General features: G+C 46.3%; 1 protein-coding gene across 1 annotated transcript in view; it reads right to left on the bottom strand.

The window, feature by feature from the left end:
• LOC119440758 (corticotropin-releasing factor receptor 2) overlaps nucleotides 1-22123 on the bottom strand; it is a 318940-nt gene that overhangs the window by 14994 nt on the left and 281823 nt on the right. The window contains exon 9 of the mRNA XM_049662454.1: nucleotides 11626-11761. Coding sequence (XP_049518411.1) covers nucleotides 11626-11761 — 136 coding nt within the window. The remainder of the gene's footprint in view (nucleotides 1-11625; nucleotides 11762-22123) is intronic.

Genomic DNA, 22123 nt, shown 5'->3' with positions numbered 1-22123 from the left:
TAAGTTGCCTCAGAGTAAAATCACAGTAAGTGGTGGGATGACAATGGCAAGAAGTTTGTGCACGTTTGTGCGTGCATAGTGTGAACTTCTCTCTTTCTTCTCATCTTTCACTCCCCTTTCCCCCTTCCCCGTGCAGGATAGGTGACTGGACTAAGCCTAGTTAACTTCCTTGGCTTTCACTTATCACTCCACTCACCCTCACTCTCTCTCGTGCAAGTGCCACTTATTTGTCACTCGCCAACATACAGTGCGGCAACTTACTCACTCACGCTATAGCTTAAAGGATTGTCACGTCATTATACAAACAGAAATAGTAACAGAAAGGAATGGTCTTGGAAGAAAGCGGGTATGTAGAACGTAAACTTTATTATCAAATCGATAAGATTGGAGTCCGGCGTACTTTTAGTGGGTCTGGGCACCCGCCTCGGACGCGGTTCCGAGACCTTGTCTCGAAGCGGCTTCCTCGGCTCGCTGGACGGCCCAGAGCTGTACTGTCAGGTTCGAGGTGAGCAGTGCGGTCTTCCAACGCGAGCGGAGGCTGGCGGTGGAAGAGACGGAGGTGTCGGCACTGCCCGAATTGTTTGTTATGTCCTGACATTCCCATAACATGTGAATAAGTGTGGCAACCTCGCCACAGGTTGTGCATCTGTTTCAGTGGCGCACCGACGGGGGGGGGGGGGGGGGGGGGGATTCGGGGGTTGTAACCCCCCCTGAGGCCGAGTTAACCCACCCTTTTGTATAACCCCTTTTCTTTCCTTGCGCCTTTGAGTACTGCAACTAAGATGTAAGGGGCGTAATCGTCTGCGAGTACGCAAAAAGCGCATTTTTTGACAATTTCCCGTGAAGAAATTGAAATTAGTGCTGTTTAGATGGTATTGGCAAACTGTACGTACTTTTACTTTTTAAGTGGTCGGGGCATGCTTCGCTGTGATAATTCAATCGCGCAGGCTTTACTATAGTGCAATTTTTTCTGAATTTTGCGCTGCAAGCTGGTTTATTCAGCAAAGGTCGGGTTACACTATAGGCCGAGACCAACACGACACCGATGACACCACCGCCAATGGTCGGTGGAGTATACAGTGGGCAGACCATGTCGCCGAGAGCCGTTAGGAGTTTAATGACGTTAATGACGTCGAAGCTATCGACAACAACGAGTAGTCGCAGATTAACAGGATTTCGTGCCGACGACGCCAGCGGAGCCATTCTGCCGACCCTTGTTCAGTCGGTCTTCGCCCGACCGGCCATTGAGCGATCGAGAACATCACACCCAGAACGCGACGGCCACAGCTACTTTGCGCTCATATATTTAATCTCGCTCAAAGCAAGTCGTAACAAGCGTCCCAAGTTTAAGCGCACGATTTTCAGCCCTTCCCAGACGTTTGTGTCGAGCTCGAGCAGGTGTCGATCTCGTTCAGCGGAGATTAGGCCTATAGCATCGCCGACGATTTCGTGCACCAATCACCGCCGCACCTGAACTAAGTGATGAGCAATTAGGACGAAGGAAACTGCTTTTATAGCTTAGTTATGGAAATGGAGATTTGAAAGGAACTACTCCTCGCTTTGTACGGCGCGCATACAAGAAGCGGGAAGCGGGGACACAGCGCGGTGTCGCCGTCGGTAAACATCAGCGTTCTCTATCGAAGGCTGTCCGTCACTTTCTCCGAGGCTTCCATCCATCACGAATGCGGCTACGTATATATATATATATATATATATATATATATATATATATGCGCAGCGCACACATTCACCTCGCTCAGTTGCCATGTGAGTATCGCAGGCATCGGTGTCTTCGGGAGAGAACTTCGCGCGTTCGCTAAGTGAGCGCTTATATGTGCAAAGTTTCCTCTAAGTGTACTGCATCGAACACATAAATCGTATGTAACGGAAGATAACCAGCTATCAAAATCATCAGCTCCAGGTCGTCTTTTCGAAAGGGCCCAGCCGCTCATATCAGTTTGTCTGAGTGTGATGCGACGCCGCTCATCCACGTGTTTTGTAGTATTTCATCATTATTTCGTGTCGGCGCTGCGCGGTGTACTCTGTATTTGAAGCTATAGACGACGAACGGTGGACGTAGCGTGTAGATGTAAACAGACGCACCGCTTGATTAGATCGGTATTCAAACCCTGGCTACGTCACTGCTCGTGCTATTGTCTTCTTGCCATTGAACATTTTACATATAAATCGGGGAAACGTCGGTGACAAAACATTTCCGAATGTTTCCACATAGACCCAAGCAAGCAAGTGATTCAATTGCCGAAACGAACGTATATATGCGCCAGTTTTTCCGTTCTTCTGCAACGCACTACGTTTATGGGCCTGTAAAAAAAAAAAGCCCTTACGCTAGAACTGTTCGTAAGAGAAGATGCCAGCCAACCTTGATGTTATAGCGAAGCTGGCCGGCCAATGGCAAACATCACTTGCGAAAAAAAAAAAAGGGGGGGGGGGGCTTCTTGGATTCGGCCCCAGATCTTTTATTATAGATGCCTAGAGACACGAAAGACGCGAAAATGCCATCGAATAGCTGGGCTCTGTATCAAAATTCACCGATACCGTAATCTCAAGTTCACAGAAAAGCGTGACGTACGATATGCGTGTAGGCGTGGAAATATTGCACTATGCACGGCCGACCTTAGCTGGTACTCTGATGGCTTATAGATGATATCCCGAGGCTCTCGTTTCGGAGCCCCGGGACAGCCAGTGGAAGCATTCGGATACGAAATCCACACGCTATATAGCAATTAGCGTGAATGCCACCAAAATCGGCTTTGATGCGGGCGAGCCTCATCACGGGCCACCTGCTTGCTTGGCATCCCAATTACTCGTATTTCCCCGCAGTCTCTTTCCCCAAGATACTGTTTCCAATATACCTTGATAACAAGAGTCTAAGGCATAGCTCTGGAATAAAGAAAGCATACATCTCGTTATCCAGGTTCCCATTTCATCTCATTTTCATCTGGATGCACGAATCAGCAATAATCGGCTTTCGCCCGAAAGAGTGATTATGCCAGAGCGACACCGCACATGCACTTGACTGGCTCCGCGTGTATACGCGTATATGTGGTTGTGTAAAGAGCGCACGCACTCATGTCGCGTCGTCGTTGTTGTTTTTTGCTCGCGTTTGCGTGTTCCTTGATGAGCGTGCGTATAGGCGCAGCAGTAACGAGGGAACAGTGCTTAGTATAATCCGTGTATTTCGGTATGCACCAGCTGGTGCTCAATGAGGCGCAGCGAACACGTTATATTCTGGGTTCTTCCGTTTTATTACAACGTAGCATCATAACTGACGAGGAAAAATGTCGTATGTAATTGTTCCACGAAGGAATAGAGGGCATGGAGACTGAAGCAAGGCTGAAACCACCGCCTACGACTCGATGAGACGATTTATGAACATATATAGTAGAGGACTGAACAGGCATCGGCTGCAACACATTGAGACAAAAGCGAAAAAAAAAAGAAAACAGAAGAATTCCAGCTCCTAATCTGACGGGAAACTAATTTACAATTTGCCAACTCATTTTTTTGCTCATAGCTATAATAGGGTTAACTAAACGAATACTAAAAACAGTGCCAATCCACTCTGTGAAAATGGATGACTAGTGGAGCTGTATATATGGTGATTAACTATATTGATTTAAATAAAAGACACATACCGCATGAATTCTCATTTTCTACCTTCTATATTATTTTGTCATATAGCTTTGTGGTCGCTACATGGTAGACGGCCAGGGGTTCTGTAACGATGCTGGAAAGGTTCTTCACGAACGTCAAGACTATGCAGGACCGATGACCTGTGGTAGGCTCACCGATGTTTGTGTAGCACTGAATGCCGAACCTTTCCTACAGAAACACCAAGAACCACTTTCCCTCTGGCCGAGGCAGGTTGACGTTGAAATCAGCCCCAATTACGATGGAAGTTGTGCCTGTATAGGGGTGATCAAACCAAAGGCGTCAATCATAAAGTTCTGCAGGTCTCCCTCGGACGTCCCGAGAAGAACGTAGACTGTTGCGACGTCACGCGACATCCCCATCACACGGCCGGAACGCAGCTGACATGACGTGCCTATGCGGTGCGTGACGTCACCAGCCAAAGAGATACACCCATTGGCTATTTTCAGCTTTTTGCACAACGGAGCCAACTGTGGAAGAAGATGACGTCGACGAACGCGGGAGCAGTGGCACGAGCGCATGCCGACCACGAGTTCGAGCACTAACCGAGGGGCGCCAACGAGTGAGCTGCGGAAGAAGACGACGACGCTCGAGCCAATGCTGATGATGATAATTTCGTGAAACGCACACTTCTTACGGCTGGCTTAAACAGCTTCGCTGTTAAAACAGCGCGGCCACCAAGTATGTAAGGAAGGAAAGATCCCTCATTGTGGGTATGTGCCCCCCTTGTTTGGAGAATAATTACCATCATCATCATCATCACCAACAACAGCACTTTGTGGTCCTAGCCATAGCCTCCTATATATATATATATATATATATATATATATATATATATATATATATATATATATATATATATATATATATATAGGAGGCTATGTCCTAGCCATATTGCGTGAAGCCAGCCCTGCGTTTATTTAAATGCGACATCTTTTGCTCTCTTGGTGCAGTAGAATGAGGCGATTCGGTGGAGATTGCCATCGCGTACTGCCTCGTGGGCGATAATTGAACGTATGCATATACGCTGTGCGGTGTAAATGTTGTAGTTGTTGTTGTTGTTGTAAATTATTATTTCGCTCTATTTACAGGGGTGTATCGCGGCTGTCCGCTGGGATCTTCAGTCTTGATGCTGCTGTTCCCAGCTGGGCTCAGCGGAGTTGGTTCCCTTAGACCAAGGCTCGGTTGGCCTCAGCCGCATTGCGAGCTCACTGCACTAAACCGATTTGGTCTTCGCGCCGGTTGCAGGCCAGCGCCTGGGTTTTAAATAGCTCTGCACTTGGGTTTGAGATTGTTGGAATTGCATTTGTTTTCTTGCATTCGCATGTAGCGTGACAGAGAGTGGTTTTCATGTTGCGTGCACCAGGGTGCATTTTATTTAGCATGTTCAGGTTGGGAAAGGCGCCCGTTCGCGATGCAAACGCCCACACTGACACTTGTAAGTATATCTGGTACTAACATTTAGCCACACCGTGGCCGTGAGGCACCGCTTCACAACTTCGGCGGAGACGGCTGTCAGTCCGCGTTAGGAGCACTTATTCCTTCTACTTCTTAGCAAGACATGACGAAGTTGAAGGGTGTTATCGCTCTGGTAAAGCGCGTTGCAGCATCTGCTGTGCATGCGCATTAAAATAATTTATGAGGACTGATCACAATGACCACTGAAGCGTGTCGTGCGTTCAGCAATGTTCTAAAAGAAGGTGACGACGAAAAAGTGAGACCCAAGGCCGTGGGAAATTAAAGAACAAAGGACTTAAGAGTCGGTAATGCGGCGTGTGTTCTGTCCCCTTCGTGAGCTTGACTTCGAATTTTATAGCGTATATATATGGTGTGTGTTCCTAACACGTCTGCTAAATAAATAAATAAATAAATAAATAAATAAATAAATAAATAAATAAATAAATAAATAAATAAATAAATAAATAAATAAATAAATAAATAAATAAATAAATAAATAATAAATAAATAAATAAATAAATAAATAAATAAATAAATAAATAAATAAATAAATAAATAAATAAATAAATAAATAAATAAATAAATAAATGTCAATGTTTTCGTGCGCAGTCTTTCGTGCTTTCTGCTAGCCAACACGGTTCTTGCATAGTAGAGCAGAAATAGAACAGGGAAACATTTCCTGTCGATCCTTTCTCTGTGCGGCCTCTTTACTGTACAATGCAATATTTGTATTCACATTTAATACATTTTTTTCCAAGGCACCACATCTTTCTGACATCAAAAGGATCCCATGCTTTTCTTGCTTCCTGTTGTCTTTTTTTCTTTTTTTTTTTTTTGTGCAGACACGTACAAAATTCTCCTTCGCGCGCAACAACGTTGGCGTCTCTATCCGTAACACGGAAACGCGCGTAAGACGATCTGAAATTTCCATTTTATTCTTGTTTAAAAATTGTTTTTCGAGAAAAAGAAAAAGCACCTTCGGCACCGCAAAGCTATACGTTTACCAAAACTGTGGGAAGCAGCCTAAGAGCGAACCAAACGTTCATCGGGAAATGCGAAACAGCCTCCCCAGCTGAGGCGTAGAATATATCCCGGAAGTAGAGCGCGTAAGCGAAGCGTTAAGCGCCCGTTCACCTCGCAATCGTCTCGCCTCCGATGCCAGCGAATCGTAAAATGCGAGGTCGGAGAGCTTCTGCAGAAGATGTCGTGGGCGTATAGAATTCCTCATGCTCTGCTCATATAAAGAATGAAATAGGCAAATTGATGACGAAACATCTTTTTTTTTTAGGTAAAAGCCTTATATGCCCCATGAAGCGGAAAATCCAGCGAGCGTCCGGCGCTAACATCCGATGGCAAAAAAAAAAGAAAACTCACGTGACCAAGGGATGACGCAAGGTAAATATACCTGGTAGCGAAGCTTCCATAGGAGCCCATACGTTCAAAACATGGTTGCTTACCGGCGGTTCATAGGGCTTAGCGCCATCTGTGTGAGGAGGGAACACTTCCGGCGGAAGAAAAAATAATTTGACGTCATATCCGTCAAAAATGGAAGTGACGTCATTTTGTTCTCATAGGCGCGAAATTTGTTTTCGGAGGCCTGCCATTACAGCTGTATATTCAAATGCCCCGCCATTCGACTTCATGGGCGTTCCGAGTTTTCAGCGCGAAAAGCGATGCCGGAAAAGATCAGCCGTACGGGTGTCGAAATCGCGTCGCTGCACAGAACATACTTTCTTTGGAGGTCGACGAACGCTTTGGGCGATTGCGTAGAGTGCTCGTCCTTTCGTCGGACGCCAAGCCCGTTGGCCAGCGCTGTTGCATGAAAACAACTAAAGTAAACAAGTATCTGACGGTCGCAACTCACTACTTTTGACTGCACAGGTTAAGAGACAATAAAACTACCCGCGTCACCTAATTCAGACAAACGTCGACATGTAATGCAACACATATGAGGGGGGCGGGGCGTATTGTAACAGGTTAACTTTACGAGCGCGCCTTTCCACGCACTCCAAGAGTTGCATGGCATTGAAAGTGATAGCGGCGTCAACGCCCGCCGCTATCAATGGGCGCTCTCACGGTGGGCCCTGAAAAAAGGTATATATTGATAATGATTTAGTAAAATACAGTTGTATCTTTTCTCGCCATGCATATATAAAATGAATTAGGAATTTTATTTTCGTTGAATGAATCTAACTGCGTCTCGCTTTAATTTAAAAACGCTTTTTTTCTTTCCCAGTGTTTATTCCCTCCAAACATAGTCGCGCTTCAATCGCGGCTCCCATAACCACCCATGCTGATGTCGGTGACAATTGGTTCTGAACCGCTTTTCGCCCGAAGCTTCGCGACCTATGTGGATCAACCTTGGATGACGTCCCGTTCCCGACGCCGGACCTGCTGCGGCTCGCACTGCGAAATCCCACGGTTAACAGCCACGGCATCGGACGGACGCCGTGGCTCACACCCGAAAAATTGACTTTGCCCAATTCGAAAATTGAGTTGACCCACGTTCAAAACCGACCTGGCCCACTCCCAATATTGACTTGCCCCCCTCCCCCCCCCCCCAAAAAAAAAAAAAAAAAAAAACAAACAATTGGGCGGCTCACACCCAAAAAATTGACTTTGCCCAATTCGAGCACATGACCAAGCGAAAAGCATCGCGCGGAAGCGGCAGAATGCTGTCGCATTCAATCCACGTAAGGAGTCACGTAAACGCCTGTAACGTTTTATTTTGTGCGTGCGTGTGGCTGATGTGTCAGTGAGGTTAGCTTTTACGAAAATTTTCTTTCGACACTGCCGGCGAGCAAAACCTTTCCGAATGGCTTTTTCTGTTCTTTTTTTTTTCTTTTTCTTTATCCTTTTCTTTTTGCAGGTGCCCACAAAAGCTGGTTTCAGGGTGTGGTACTGATGACGCGCGCGCAGAACGTTGTGGCGATACTCTTCCCGCTGCTATTTGATTGCTCTTGTTGTCACTGAGTTGAATGGGCATTTCGACACATGCAAGTGGCGGTTGGCTGTTCTAGTGTCTCGACGATTGAATGGCACGATCATGCCCGTAAGGCCGATCCCGTGTGTCGGCAACGGCAGAGCCTCTGACCGTCTACCGCAGCGATCACAAGGCAATACTGTGCAAGTGTAGAGTCGTCCGTGAAAGTGTGAGTGTGTGCGTGTAATCAACAGCAACATGATCTAAAATAAAGGCTATGCAACTTAACGAAATGTGTCTTCATTCAACTTCAACGCTTCAACTTCATAACAGCTGTGTGAGCCGTGACGTCATCGCCCGCGACGCATCGCTTCGCCTTAGCTTTGCCCAGACATGACGTCACCGCACCGTGCGGATTGGTTGCCGCGGCTGCGCAGAGGCGGAGCTAAGCCGTGACGTCACTGCACCAACCCACAGGATATATAGCTCCGCATCGCCGCAGCGGCGACGCGGAGTAAAAGCGTTTGAGCATCCGGATACTTTAATGGCCTAGTGTTCGTTGCTCCTTCGGCTGCCGATGATTCCGGGGTGATATTACACAAAACGTGGCTGAGTCTCGAAGCATAACCTCGCAAAAACTTGACCGAACCGAGATAAAGCTAAGTGGAGTCACCAGCTTCGCTGTTTGCTCAGTTTTCACACCACTATAGTGTGAAGCTGCCCCTAATTTTTTTGTTATCATTATTATTTCTAAGCATATATTACCGCCGGTTTGCTAACACGGATACTGGACATTGTTCTAGCACTGTTGGATTATTGTCAGTGCCCTTACCTCGCTGCCGACGTAATTGAGCTGACCTTCTGTTTCTTTTCAAACTCCTTCCTGGTATCCTCATCTGCCCCGAACTCCACATGTTGTATCATGTTTTGTATTCCACGCAAGATCACCAGAGACCATAGCCCTTTCCATGTTCCTACCTGTCATCACCAACACTCAACCGTCCACTGAATACAGTCTTTATATCGCTTACTTTCATGATCTCGATATTTTTCATAACTCGCTATCGTCGTTCTTTTCCGAGCTTTGCATTGTTGTGTCATAGTTTCACATATTGTTCAACTTTTGGTTTTGTATTCACCTTGCGCCGTGCCGTATGTACACCCTTCTTTTCAAATTTTTTTTTTGTATTCATTGTTTTTTAATACTTGTATTCCCCTGCCGTATATTTTTTTTAATGTATGCGTGCGCCAGCACTCAGACCGCATGGTAGTTCCTGGGCACGGTAAATAAATAAAAAATGATTGATTGATTGATTATTACCTGAGAACATATAAGCACAACAATGGATAGAGAGGAGCAGGCTAGCAATCGTCTTTAGAAACAGGCACCACGCCTGCCAGCTTGAAGAAGAGGAAAAGAGAAAGAAAATGGAAGCTGTGGCACAACCCGTCACGTCACTTACAGAAAGAATATGAGCGCTACAGACAAGAATCTTTTCCCATAGCAGAAAGGCAAGAGTTTTGAGTCGACAGAAAGTCTGTCGACTCAGAGCTCCACCTGTGTCACATCACCGCACCCCATGCGCAACATTCTAACCCTCTCGCTCTGTGTTTGTTGCGTTTCTTTAGTGCCGTCTCAAGGCACCGACAAAGCAATCATTTTGTCTCTACTCCACTTCTTCGCCAACAGATCAGGTATAGAGAGAGGGAGAGAGGAGTAGAGGGGCAACTTTTCGGGCTTCCGCGTACCCCTGTCCGGGGCTGCTGGGTGTTGGGGGGGTAAAGGGCGACTGGGATAGCTTCCACCGATACTGTGCTTACGCATACAGAGGAGATTGGAAAGTTGCCATCCGATTGCAAACTGGTACTCTTTTCTGTGAACATCCTTCTCAACTTGACTCATGCAGCAACTGTACCGTCTAAACCTTTGTTTGCTCTGCCATCAACTCCATCGTCCACGTACTGTTTGCTCCGGTCTATAGAGCGTTCGGAGTAAGAGTTTTAAGATGCCGGATGAAACCTGTTTACTCGATGGCACGCCCCCAGGCTGCGTTGCGAGTTCCTTTCCTTAAAGCTCCCCTTAAGCCTTCGCGTAGTAGGCGTCCAGTGGCCCGGAGGTTACACGCCGAGTTTGCCGAAAACTTTGGGAGATTGAGGTTACGGTACGGCTGCGAATCCGTCCGCGGCCGGTGAATAAATTCCCTACAGGGTAAGAGTAATCACAAGTTAACGCGTGCGCAGAACTCTCCAGTGCGCATAATTGGAACCGGTGCTTCCACTATAGAATACGCTGAGACCGATGTTCAAAGTCCTCCGTGTGCGAGCCATTATTACACGCGACGTTTTCAGGAAGCAGAACGGAAAAGCGCGGTCACAATAAATGACGCCACGCATGCGTCACGAAGAACGCTGCATCAGTGTGGGCGTCTTGTGAAACATGTCGAGAAGCGCTTGTCCCGAATCAAGCACATAAAAAGTTTGTTTAGTCGGCCTTTTGCGGGCAAAATTCAATCCTAATAGGTCCTAATCGCAGTCAGTTGCTCAAATATACTGATGAGGAATGTGGAACTAAACTTCAGTACCACTGAGGGACGCATTAGGTTATCATGCAAAAAGCTGAGATCAGTATACGGTTAAAACAAGTTGAAAGCAGCGAGAAGGAAATGCAACAAAATAGCAGCGCTTTGCTCAGTGCGAGTGAAGCCTATGAGAGTATCTGAAGGCAAAGTGAGCACGCTGTGAGAGGAAGACGCTCCAGTAAAGATCACGTGGGAGTGGTTTCTAAGGTAGTTATCTGTTTGGGAGCGAGCGGGAAAGGGTGGCAGAGCAGCCCATTTTATAATACAACTTAAGGTGTTCAGATCTAGAAACTGCGTAATAAAACGGTGGAACATAACAGTGTCAAATTAATTAGAAGTTTATCTTTGCAGAGAATGGGCGAGCGTGCATCGAGAAATGATCGCCATATTGTTGAAAGCATTCGCTTCCTCGCTAGGCTTCTATCGGCAGACTTGGCTAATGTAACATTGTTCCAGGTTCGTCACGATAGCTTTCTGTATGAGCTTTCGTATAACTCGCTTCCAATGGGACAATTATTTACTCGGCAACTGTCCTCCCGTGAAGGCTAAGATGACGGATACTGCGATGTAAAGAAACCTGCGCTTTTGCTCGTGTTATTGTGCGAACACAATTTACACCACTTTTACACCAGTTGTGCATCACATAAGGAGCAATACATCCGCATAATTTTAAGCAAGGCAGCCAAGTCAGGTCCCGTATATGGTCACCATTAGAACAACAATGATGCTCCGAAATTGGTGCTCCCCAACTTTTTCTATTGGTTACGGAGAACTCTGCTACGTTCGGCAATGTTTTCATTGCCTCATTTTGCCGTAGTGATAAGGACAACTGCTATAAGGACAACTGCTATTAGGACAGTAGCAACAGAAGTGAAATTTCTAATGAGGAGACCGCATGGAAAAGTCGAATACGCAAACCGTTTATTATGACAGACCTCGGCTTTGAAAACCGTCTGAACTGCATCGAGATGAGAGCGGAAACGACAATCGTACCTGTGACGACTGGAGCAGTGCATTGCAGATGACGTAGGCGCTCTCGAAGTGGGCGTCGTCTCTAGGGTTGATGCAGAAGAAGAGGTGTGTGATGCCCAGCAAGGGGAACAGCAGAGCTGTCGCCTTGGACACCTTCCTGCGATAGAAGCAGATGTGTTGGCACTGAACTTCAGAGCCCATATCCGCTGTCTAAAAACAAAGGTCCGGCGAAATATATCGAAAATATCTTCCAATATTATGCCCAAATTCAGCGAGTAAGTAAGAAGCATGCATGGAACTGCGCGAAATGGGGAGCGACTAAATCCCCACCAGAACACACCAGTGTTGCCAGATCTCGTCTTGTGCAGTTCCCTAGATTTGTGAGGCGGAGATGTCCCTATAAGTGAAGTCACGCGACTGCGTGCCGCGCTCGCCTTCTTATCGCCTCCCCCTCCTCGTACGTGCGTGCGCCAGATTTCAACGTGTGTGCACGCAGGAGATGAACGTGGGCGCAAGGTTTACACTTGCAGCTTATTCTGAAGAGAAATAAAACTATGTTGCATTTATTTATGAGAAATCCAAGTTAGCAGACAGGGTAGGTGAGCCTCAGCTAGGCGACTGGCCACGGCCGTCTGGTGTTGAGCGATCGGGCAGGTGACGATGACGAGACGCTCTCTCGACTCGTTCTTGACGACTTATGCGGTCCCCTCATACTTAAACTTATTTTCTGTTACGTTAGTCACTGTCGCACTCTTCAACATTCACCTGATATTTGAACGGTGTGGCGGCGCCTATCATTCCTCTATTTGTTTCTGCGTGGACTTCGGGGCCATTCACCTACCTGCCAAGCTCCCACCTGTTTGTTGTGGCGGTTTCTTAGCTTCCCTGGCCCAGCACACCCGTCCTTGACATATCTTGCCGTGCGCAAATCAGCGTTCTGTAGGTCGTTCGATCTTGTCGATGGTCAACACATTTAGTAAATGTAATGCTATCTATTCCGCAAGGCAGTTGCTAAACTTATGGTGGTGCAGTTTATTTTGCAATCAGCATGTCATCGGCACTGCATGGTTCCAGCTAGCAGGCTGACCTGAACCGATTACTGTAAAAATTTTGCAAGTCTGACAAAACTCAATCTCGGTTGCGTTTGTGCCTTTGCATATTCTGCATCTCATAGCAGCACACACTGCGCGACTTATCGATTCACAAGTTCGCGACTTATCGATTCACAAGTTCAAACAAAGTCAGCCTATAACCTGACGCGCTGACGATCTACAGGTGCGTTGCGACAGTCACTTTACTTCTTCCACCTGCCACGCGGACTTCCCGTAGCTCTAACCAGCAACAGCTCACTGGTTCAAGAAAACGGACAGATCATGCTTCTAACGTGACTCTTTGGAATCATGAGGTTAGTAGGCGCACAGATGTGAACAGATTGCGCAATTTGAGAACACAGAAAGAGCCTGAAGCTTTATCGCAGAGCGAACTAAATTGCTTGTCAAATAAACACACACACAGGTTAATGCGATAACCGATTCTTTATCGCGCACAATCGACCACTTACATACACAAAAAGGGTCAACAATCGTCGCCACCAAGACGATTCATCCAAATGACCGCACATGCCACACAAGACCATAAGGCATCGCCGAAGATGAAGCTGTTGACAGTCCTAACAATCTCCCTGTGAATTCATGTGAGCGCTTGCGAGATAACGTAATCCTGGCCAAAACAAACAAACAAACAAACAAACAAACAAACAAACAAACAAACAAACAAACAAACAAACAAACAAACAAACAAACAAACAAACAAACAAACAAACAAACAAACAAACACAGAAAATATTATAAACAGAACAATGCACATAGGCAGGTCTATCATTAATCATATGGGCAGCAGCGAAAAAATATGCACAGCGAGTTTCACTTCGCCGGTTCAACTGGTCGACTTGACTAGAGAATTTCGGCCTCCATTCTGGGTACATGAAAGAGCTAGTTTTGGTGAGCAGCCCAGAGTTGCCAGCATGAGGATTTCTATACCGCTAACCTTGGGCGATGTTGCGGTCGGTATTTAGTCTCGCGCACGAAATGCTGCCTATACATAGGACACCTCGGCTGCCAGCCTCAAATTACAGGAAGTGTCCATGCGTTCGAACATTTTCTTTATTATTGCGATAGAAATTATATGGACACTTCAACCAGATTTTTGCCGTCGCCGTCGCCGTGAGGTTCCCTATAGATAAAATCTTCGCCGCGTGCCGTATGCCCGAGCGGAAGCGTGCGGGGACGCGCGCTGTCACGGAGAGCGAACGCACTCAATCTCCCACGCGCAAGCAAGGAAGCGGGAAGCCAGCGCCGGAGGGAGCGGGGGGGGGGGGGGGGGGCGCATTTCCACTCTGCCAACAACCGCGCTCGTCGCTCGCTCGCACCGTCTCTTATCTCCACACGGCTCTGACCTTTATGCGCCGTGCATTCGCCGCTCAGTTTCCGTTGAAGCGATAGACCGCACGTACCTTCGCCGCTGCGGCGTATCCGCTTGCTGCCAGAGTTTTGACGGTCGTTGTCTGCAGCCATTCAGTGTGATCTATTCGTGTTTGTTTGTGCGTGCTCACACCACGCTTGTTCATTCAGTTAGTAATAGTCGGGTCACATTTTCCAACGCACGCTACACATGCAATGCTGCCCGGATCGGCAGTGCAGCACTACAGGTGTGTCCCTTCGCACGCACTGCCCACGGGAAGCGCTTCTCATCAACACCACCGTTTCACACGCGCCTTCTCGTGATCATCGAGTCTCTCTTCATGTCGGTCTACTTACGCCGCAGCACATCTGCTTACTTAATCAGCTCATGTTTACTACAATTCATATTGCTACCAAGACATTGCTGTGTTGCTATCGCATTCATTGCTTCGCCCTTAGGGCGAAACTGTGACATTTTTCATTCTCGCGTTTACCTGTGACATTACGTCATCCAACATGTGTTTATTTTAATTTTTATGTTAACCACAACATTTTAACTAACTCTCAGCACTTATCGTACTTTCACCCACGTAGAAGCGATAGGTACAAGCAAGGAGAACATGATTTCAGCCTGTTCACCTTATCATATAGCTAAATATATCCATCTCTGCAGTTAATAGATAATCAGGTTTGCTCAAATATGCACCAGAAATATGAAATACGTCAAATCTCTACAATACAAATCTGACGGGGTCACGTAAAATATTTGTGCCATCCGAAATTTGAATCACGAAGAATAAAAATGCATCGAGGGGCGAGAGACGCGTAATCCCGCACTTCAGTTCAGTAGGCGTTGTTTTCATTTTGCTACAGTCGGGCTGGTTTTGTTTGACAAACGCCAGGCCTTGCGTTCACCCGCGGTGTCATAGCCGAGCGAAGCGACACATGACGAGAATAGCGAATTAACAGACCGATTTATATCTGAGCTTGTATCGTCGCCGCAGCCACAAATGTTGCAAAACGTTTGCTGGCTTTCTCGTCACGTTACTGTAGTGCGTGGTGCCGAAAATGGGGCTCCTATGGAGCCGCTCCTCCAGCTTACGCTGTGACTGTGCAGGGTGTACCGAGCAGGCCTGTGACTTTTTTGTTAAGCTTGTTGTTGAAGCATCTTGCAAGGTAGATATACCTGGTAGCGAAGCTTCCATAGAAGCCCATACGTTCAAAACATGGCGGTTCATCGGCGGCCCATGGGGCTTAGCGCCATCTGTATGAGGAGGGAACACTTCCGGCGGAAGAAAAAATAATGTCACGTCATATCCGTTAAAAACAGAAGTGACGTCATTTTGTTCTCAAAGGCGCGAAATTTGTTTTCGGAGGCCTGCCACTACAGCTGTATATTCAAATGCCCCGCCATACGACTTGATGGGCGTTGCGAGCTTTCAGCGCGGAAAGCGATGCAAGAAAAGGTCAGCCGTACGGGTGTCTAAATCGCATCCGTGCACAGAACACACTCTCTTTGGAGGCCTATGAATGCTTCGGGCGTAGAGTGCTCGTTTTTTCGTCGGACGACAAGTCCGTCGGCCAGCGCTGTCACACGAACACAACTAAATTCAACAATTATATGGCGGTCGCAACTTACTCCTCTTGACAGAAAAGGTTAAGAAACAAGGAGACAACCCACGTCACAAAATTCAGACAAACGTCGGCAAGCAAAACAACACAACATGTGAGGGGGGCGTATTATAACAGGTTAACTTTACGAGCGCGCCTTTCTGAACACTTCAAGAGCTGCATAGCATTGCAAGTGATAGCTGCTTCAACGCCCGCCGTTATCGGTGTGCGCTCTTATACGGCGGGCGCTGAAAAAAAGGTATTTATTGATAATGATCAAGAAAAATAGAGTTGTTCTTTTCTCGCCGTGCGTATATAAAATTGATTAGGAATTGTATTTTCGTTGAATGAATCTAACTGTGTCTCTCTTTATTTATAAAACGCTTTTTTCTTTCCCAATGCTTGTTCCCTCCAAACATAGTCGCGCTTCAATCGCTGCTCCCATAACCACCCTTGCTGATGTCGGTGACATTTCGTTCTGAACCGCTTTTCGCCCGAAGCTTCGCGACCTATGTGAATCGACCTTGCATCTTGTGCGTCGTGTGTGCCTCCGAGATGTGTAGTGACGCGAAATTTTGCCTGTGATAAGACGTTATGAATTGTGTTTGCACTTTTTTTCTTGTGGCATCTCGTCTGAACCCTCGTGTGTTCCATACGGCTGGCCACGTAGAAAACAAAACATATAGAAAAAAAAGTGCGCAGCATAATCTCAGAGGCAACAGCCGTCATTCGCCCAATGCATGTGTGCTAGATGCATCATGAAATCAACTCCTCTGTGATCTAAGTAGTCAGAAACGGAAGTCAAGTTCCGCTTCATTATTGCTTTTGTAGCACTGGAACGCCTTACGTACGCGTGCTTATTGTGTTAGTCTTGCAACTTCACCAGATGGAAATTGAAAGCATGACCGCTGTTGCTTTCGAGCTGGATTCTGCAGCTTCACGTTACTGTGTAGCGGTCCTGACCGAGGAACTTCAAGTTTTGTCTTATTGTCACCGTGAACACTTACTTAATGAAGCTGCTTCACGAATTCGACACATCAGCTCAATAAAGCGAAATTCAGCACAATGTTTGACTGGTACAGCAGATGGTTGCTCCTGCAAGGAATATATATATATATATATATATATATATATATATATATATACATACATGACGTATATGGTATAAAAAAGCGGCGAGGTGGAAAAGGGCAACTTGAAGACTAATTACAACGTCGTACTTATTAATAATGGCAAATGAGCAGAATGCAGCCTAGGTGATTAATCTCTGCAATGCTCTAATTACTTGGGGAAAGAAGTTGCTTGCGCGTGAAACGCATTCTCCCTTCAAAGGTTTCCTCTTTATTAGCTCTCGTGAGAAATAACAGGGCATCTCTATATTAACGTGGGGAGAGGCAGTCACAAAAACACACATTAAGCGATCATAAATCATGAGCTCGCTTGAATACCATTTTTTCTCTCTGGCGCCAAGCTACCTAAAGCTAAGGTCCTAGCTCAAATAAAAAAATGGATTCGTAAAACAAAGGAAAATAAAATAAGGGGCACGAACTACATTTGGGCAAGTGATGTGCAATTAGCAATGCACTGCAAAAAATTTGCTTCCCTAAAAATAACTAATATTTAGCAACTTCAAGACTGAGTGTGATAAGCTCGGTATGATAAGACCGCGCACGTGTAATTAGGCACTGTAAGTCAAGGGACGGTGAATCGTACACGTTATCAGCCCGCAGAAACATGCACCAGCTCTGTAATGAAGCTGAGCGAAGATATTTCAGGATTACAGTCTCTTGCGCAATGCATTCAGTTGGCATGCATGAGCGTGATATTTGTTCGTATTTTCTGTTTCGCGAGTTTAGTCAGGGCCTGTATTATTTAACCACTCACTTCGTTTTAGTTGTGTGTTAAACCTCTGTAGTACTATCAGACACAATGGCATAGTATCATGTGCAATTTCGCTAAATATATCATTCATTCATTCATTCAGTTTATTTGTTAGATAGCACTGGATAGCTACCTGGGCTAAAAGCTGCATAGACAGTTTGACAGAGGCCCATGTAGCGATTAAAAAGCGGATACAGCAACCAAACAAGACGTAAATAAAGTAAATCACCGACGATTACGATACTCCCAAATGCTAAATTTGGGCGCAGTTCTATACGTGTTTTCATTTTAATAGTAGTAATTGATTTGGGCAACATGCATAGTAGCTTTGCCCGCAAGGTAAGGAAAAAGGAGGGCGTAATCCTCCTGACTAAGGCCTTTACCTCGCTGGAGCAGCAGAAGTAGCCGTTTACAAGTATCAGTACTAATGAAACAAAATACAACAACTAATAAAACAGAAAACATCAAAACTATTCACAGAACAATGTTTAAGCACACTGCAAAGTATCAACTGTTTGCTAAAGAGCAAGTAAATAAATTAATAGAGCACTGAAAAAAAATTCTGAGCCCTTCCATTATTGTGAAGATGGAAGCGAGCGAACCTGATTTGATTTGATTTGATTTGATTTGTTTATTTGTTTACATCAAGATGATGCGGGATGGCCCAGGCAAAAAGGGACAAATTCGCTTTTTGCTTCCTGTGACTATTCCTTAACCTGTGACTATAGTGGGTCTGTTGTAGTGAATATGGGTATAGTGAATTTATATATTATCATTATTGATTATATTGAGCGTCTTCATCATGTTCATCAAAGACCAAGGACGCCGGCGTCTTATTTTCGCCCCGCGCGATGGCCAAGTAGTGCGTTAGCTGCGCCAAATCCGCCCCATCGTCATAGACCAGCGTATGAGCCACAGCGTTGACAGCCGCGGCACACTGCACGGCAGCATCAGGATCCTGTGAGATGCCGTGCAGTGTGCTGCGGCTGTCAACGCTGTGGCTCATACGCCGATATGACGATGGGGCGTCTAAGCATGATAGCTCGCGCACTCTAGAATCCTGAGAGGCTTTGCTCCGCAGCCCAGACCCCAACGTCCAGCAGGACATCATCGGTCACGCCCTTGCTGCTGCTGTGTCTCAAGGTATTCCGGCCGACAGCTAGGGACGACGGGGGAGATGAATTTCTCTCCTGACATTCATTGACAGGTGTGTTACAGCGAAAGCTGTAAATGGCTAGGCGAAACGAAAAACCATTCGCCACATGTTTCGAAAAAGGGCTCCACTGGCTGCGCCGTCAGTTGCGTCGCCCTCTACTTCGCACCCAAGCGCGCGCGCCATTGGCAGCACCGTTAGTGACGTCATTAGCGAACGCGTTCGCGCCATTGATACGTTGACGCTGCTCAGCCCGCAACGCCGCCTCCTCGGCTCGCCGTTCTCACATGCGTTCGATATCTCAAGTTAGCTCGGCGTCGTGGTTAGCAGCATCCGCCCGCCATTGGCGCTTGCGTTCCATTTCGCGATTTTAACGTGGACGTTTCGTCGCAGCCGAAGCCAAAGTGCGACTCGAGAAGCTCCCGCCGAAAGCGGGCGTTGACCCCGGCGAACGCGTTCCCGCCATTGCCACGTTGACGGTGCTCTGCCCGCAACGTCGCCTCATCGGCTCGCCGTTATCGCATGCGTTCGATATCTCAAGTTAGCTCAGCGCCGTGGTTAGCAGCATCCGCCCGCCATTGGCTCTTGCGTTCCACTAGAAACTCAAACATGTAACCAATAATTGAGGTCTAATAATGCAAAAAAAGGTAAGGCGTGCAGACACGGACACAAGAGGAGAGAAGTGTACAACACAAACGCCGACTATAAACTGAAGGAACACTGAGGCGAAAAAAGAAAAAAAAGACACAAAACTCATCTGCGCATGCTCTCGAATGGTAGCACCACGTGTCAATCGGGTACACGTGCCGGGCTACGTGAGAGATAACTGTTGAGGCAATTGATCTCTTCTTTATGTAAGGTAATCGAAGGCTGACTCACGCACGCACTTCCACCATTATTGATATGCCAAGCCTCGACCATTAGACGCGTATCTTCATTCCTGTGTCTGTACAATATCGCGCATTCATCTAACTCTGGCGTGCAGTTACAATTTTGGCAGTCTTGACAATGTAAGGAAAGATTGGAAGGCGACCCGCCGGTTAACGACCTTTCATGTTCCATTATCCTCTGATTGATACATCGTCCTGTTTGCCCCACGTAGAAATGGCCACAGCTAAAGGGAACTTTATAAACCACACCCATACGACAGTCAGTAAAATTGTTGTTCTTGATGTGCTTCACTGGACAAATATTTGTTCTTTTTTTGCCTTTCACCTGTTCCTTTTTTCTCTGCACGGCAGCATATATCTTACCTAGCTTACTGGGAGCAGTAAAAACAACATTTTCACCATATTTACTTGCAACCTTCTTAAGCCTGTGCGATACTGAATAAATGGAAGGAATAGCCACGACTCTTTTCTTGCTATTACTGCTTTCTGCAATCACGTCCGTCCCCCGCGAAATCGACTTCTTTAGGCGTTCAGTTACAGTGGCCACTGCCATGCTAGGGTAACCTGCTTCTAATAGGCGCCGGACCTGTGCATTAAAACTGGCGCTCATTTTGTGCATGCATGATCTGGGGAGAGAAGACTTAAGGCACGACATGGCAATTCCGTTTTTACTACTTTGGAATGCTTACCTTAAATAAAGAAGAGATCAATTGCCTCAACAGTTATCTCTCACGTAGACCGGCACGTGTACACGATTGACACGTGGTGCTACCATTCCAGAGCATGCGCAGATGAGTTTTGTGTCTTCTTTCTTTTTTTCACCTCAGTGCTTCCTTCAGTTGACAGTCGGCGTTTGTGTTATCCACTTCTCTCCTCTTGTGTCCGTGTCTGCACGCCTTACCTTTTTTCGCATTATGAACCCTTACCAACTAGCTCAGCTTCCTGTCATTCTAAGCTTCATTTCTAGTACTCTGAGCCCTTTTCCGTGTTCTCCTATTTATCTGCAGAATCCTGCTTCTTTAGCTTCCTTAATCGCGTTATGTATCTACCGCGCGAGAACTATGCCGTGGTTTACTCGTAATCGTGTCGTCCCATTAGAAGTTCAAATGATGTGCGGTTTCCTTCAACCATCAACTGGACATGCCAAGAGGATTTGTGCTATTCTTTCCGCTGAATCGTGTCGCCAAGCTCGGTTTTACCAAGAGTGTTTAAAGGCCCGTTGTGCAGCCCCGGGAGACGTTCGCCATTGGAACCGCCTTTACGCTGATTGGAACAGGTCAGCCGAGCAACACGCGGAATTCTTGTGGAGAATGAAACTTCCAGCGCTTCAACAAAGTAAGAGAAAACCCTTTTCTAATAATTCACCGTCAGATAACGTACTGGTTCTGGGAGACGCCATCGTAAGTGATACCCATTGCAAAACCCTAGCTTTAGGTCCTAAGCACTGTTTTAAGCGTAACATAAAGCCCGTTGACGTTTTGAGCCTGCCGCGCTGCATAACCAGGTTTGTCCCGGAAGAAGAACGCTCGTGCTGTATTTCAGAGTGCATTGCAAGCATTAAACGATCGAATATTCATACTAAGACGTCTGATCCTGTCTGACTGCTGGTTAATTATTTTGTGGAGCATAAACTCAGACCAGTAATATCAGACAAGGAAGGTTATTTCGTAGTTATGGCAGATGACATGTTTTCAGAGAAAGGGTTATCAGCTATAGATAAGAATTTTCAGCCAGTAAAACTTAAGCCTTTGGCAGTTGAGCAACGTGCGGTTGACCTCCTGTTAAGACATAAGCTAGATAGGATTCTCTAATGTCAAGAAAGCAAAATCGCCCACCTTAGAACTGTTTTTCTCGGCGAAGACCCATAAGCAAGAGATTCCTTTTCGTGCTATAGTGTCAGAGAAAGTGACATGGCAGGTGTGTGTGTGGCTAGTTACCTGCAGAACTGCTTAGTCTCACTAGTTTTCTCAGACCTCTTTCGCTTGCGTAATTCTCAGGCATTAGTTCGGTTTTGACAGAGGAAAATCCTGGTGATTGTTCAGCTTTTAGTATGGATATTGAAGACTTGTATTACTCCTTGCCGCATCACGGGTTGTTAAATTCCGTAAAGGAGTGCATTAATGAACAAGCGCAAGAGTCTGTTTTTATAGACAGATGCGGTGTTTCCACAAGCGCTTTTCTAGAAATTCTTTCCATGTACTTAAAGTCGACGCTGGTTGGGTGGAGAGATGGAGTGTTTCTGCAGAATCAGGAATTTGTATTGGTTCAAACGTTGCCCCTGTTCCTAGTGATATTTACCTGAGCAAGATCGACAGCTGCTTAGAGAAGGCCGTAGGTGATTGTGTTAAGGTACTTCGTTACGCCGATGATTACCTGATTTTCTGCAATAGGGATGAATTTGATTCCGCTGTTACCTCAGTAAGTGAGCAATTTCAACTTAATGGTGGAGGACTAAAGTTTACAAAGGAATTGCCTCAGAAACGCGTAATACAGTTTCTCGACATTTCCTTGGTCTTCGAACAAAA

Source organism: Dermacentor silvarum, chromosome 2, assembly GCF_013339745.2.
Source record: "Dermacentor silvarum isolate Dsil-2018 chromosome 2, BIME_Dsil_1.4, whole genome shotgun sequence".
Classification (NCBI taxonomy): Eukaryota; Metazoa; Arthropoda; class Arachnida; order Ixodida; family Ixodidae; genus Dermacentor; species Dermacentor silvarum.
Note: the sequence above shows the minus strand (reverse complement) of the source record. Positions and strands in the feature narration are given on the sequence as shown.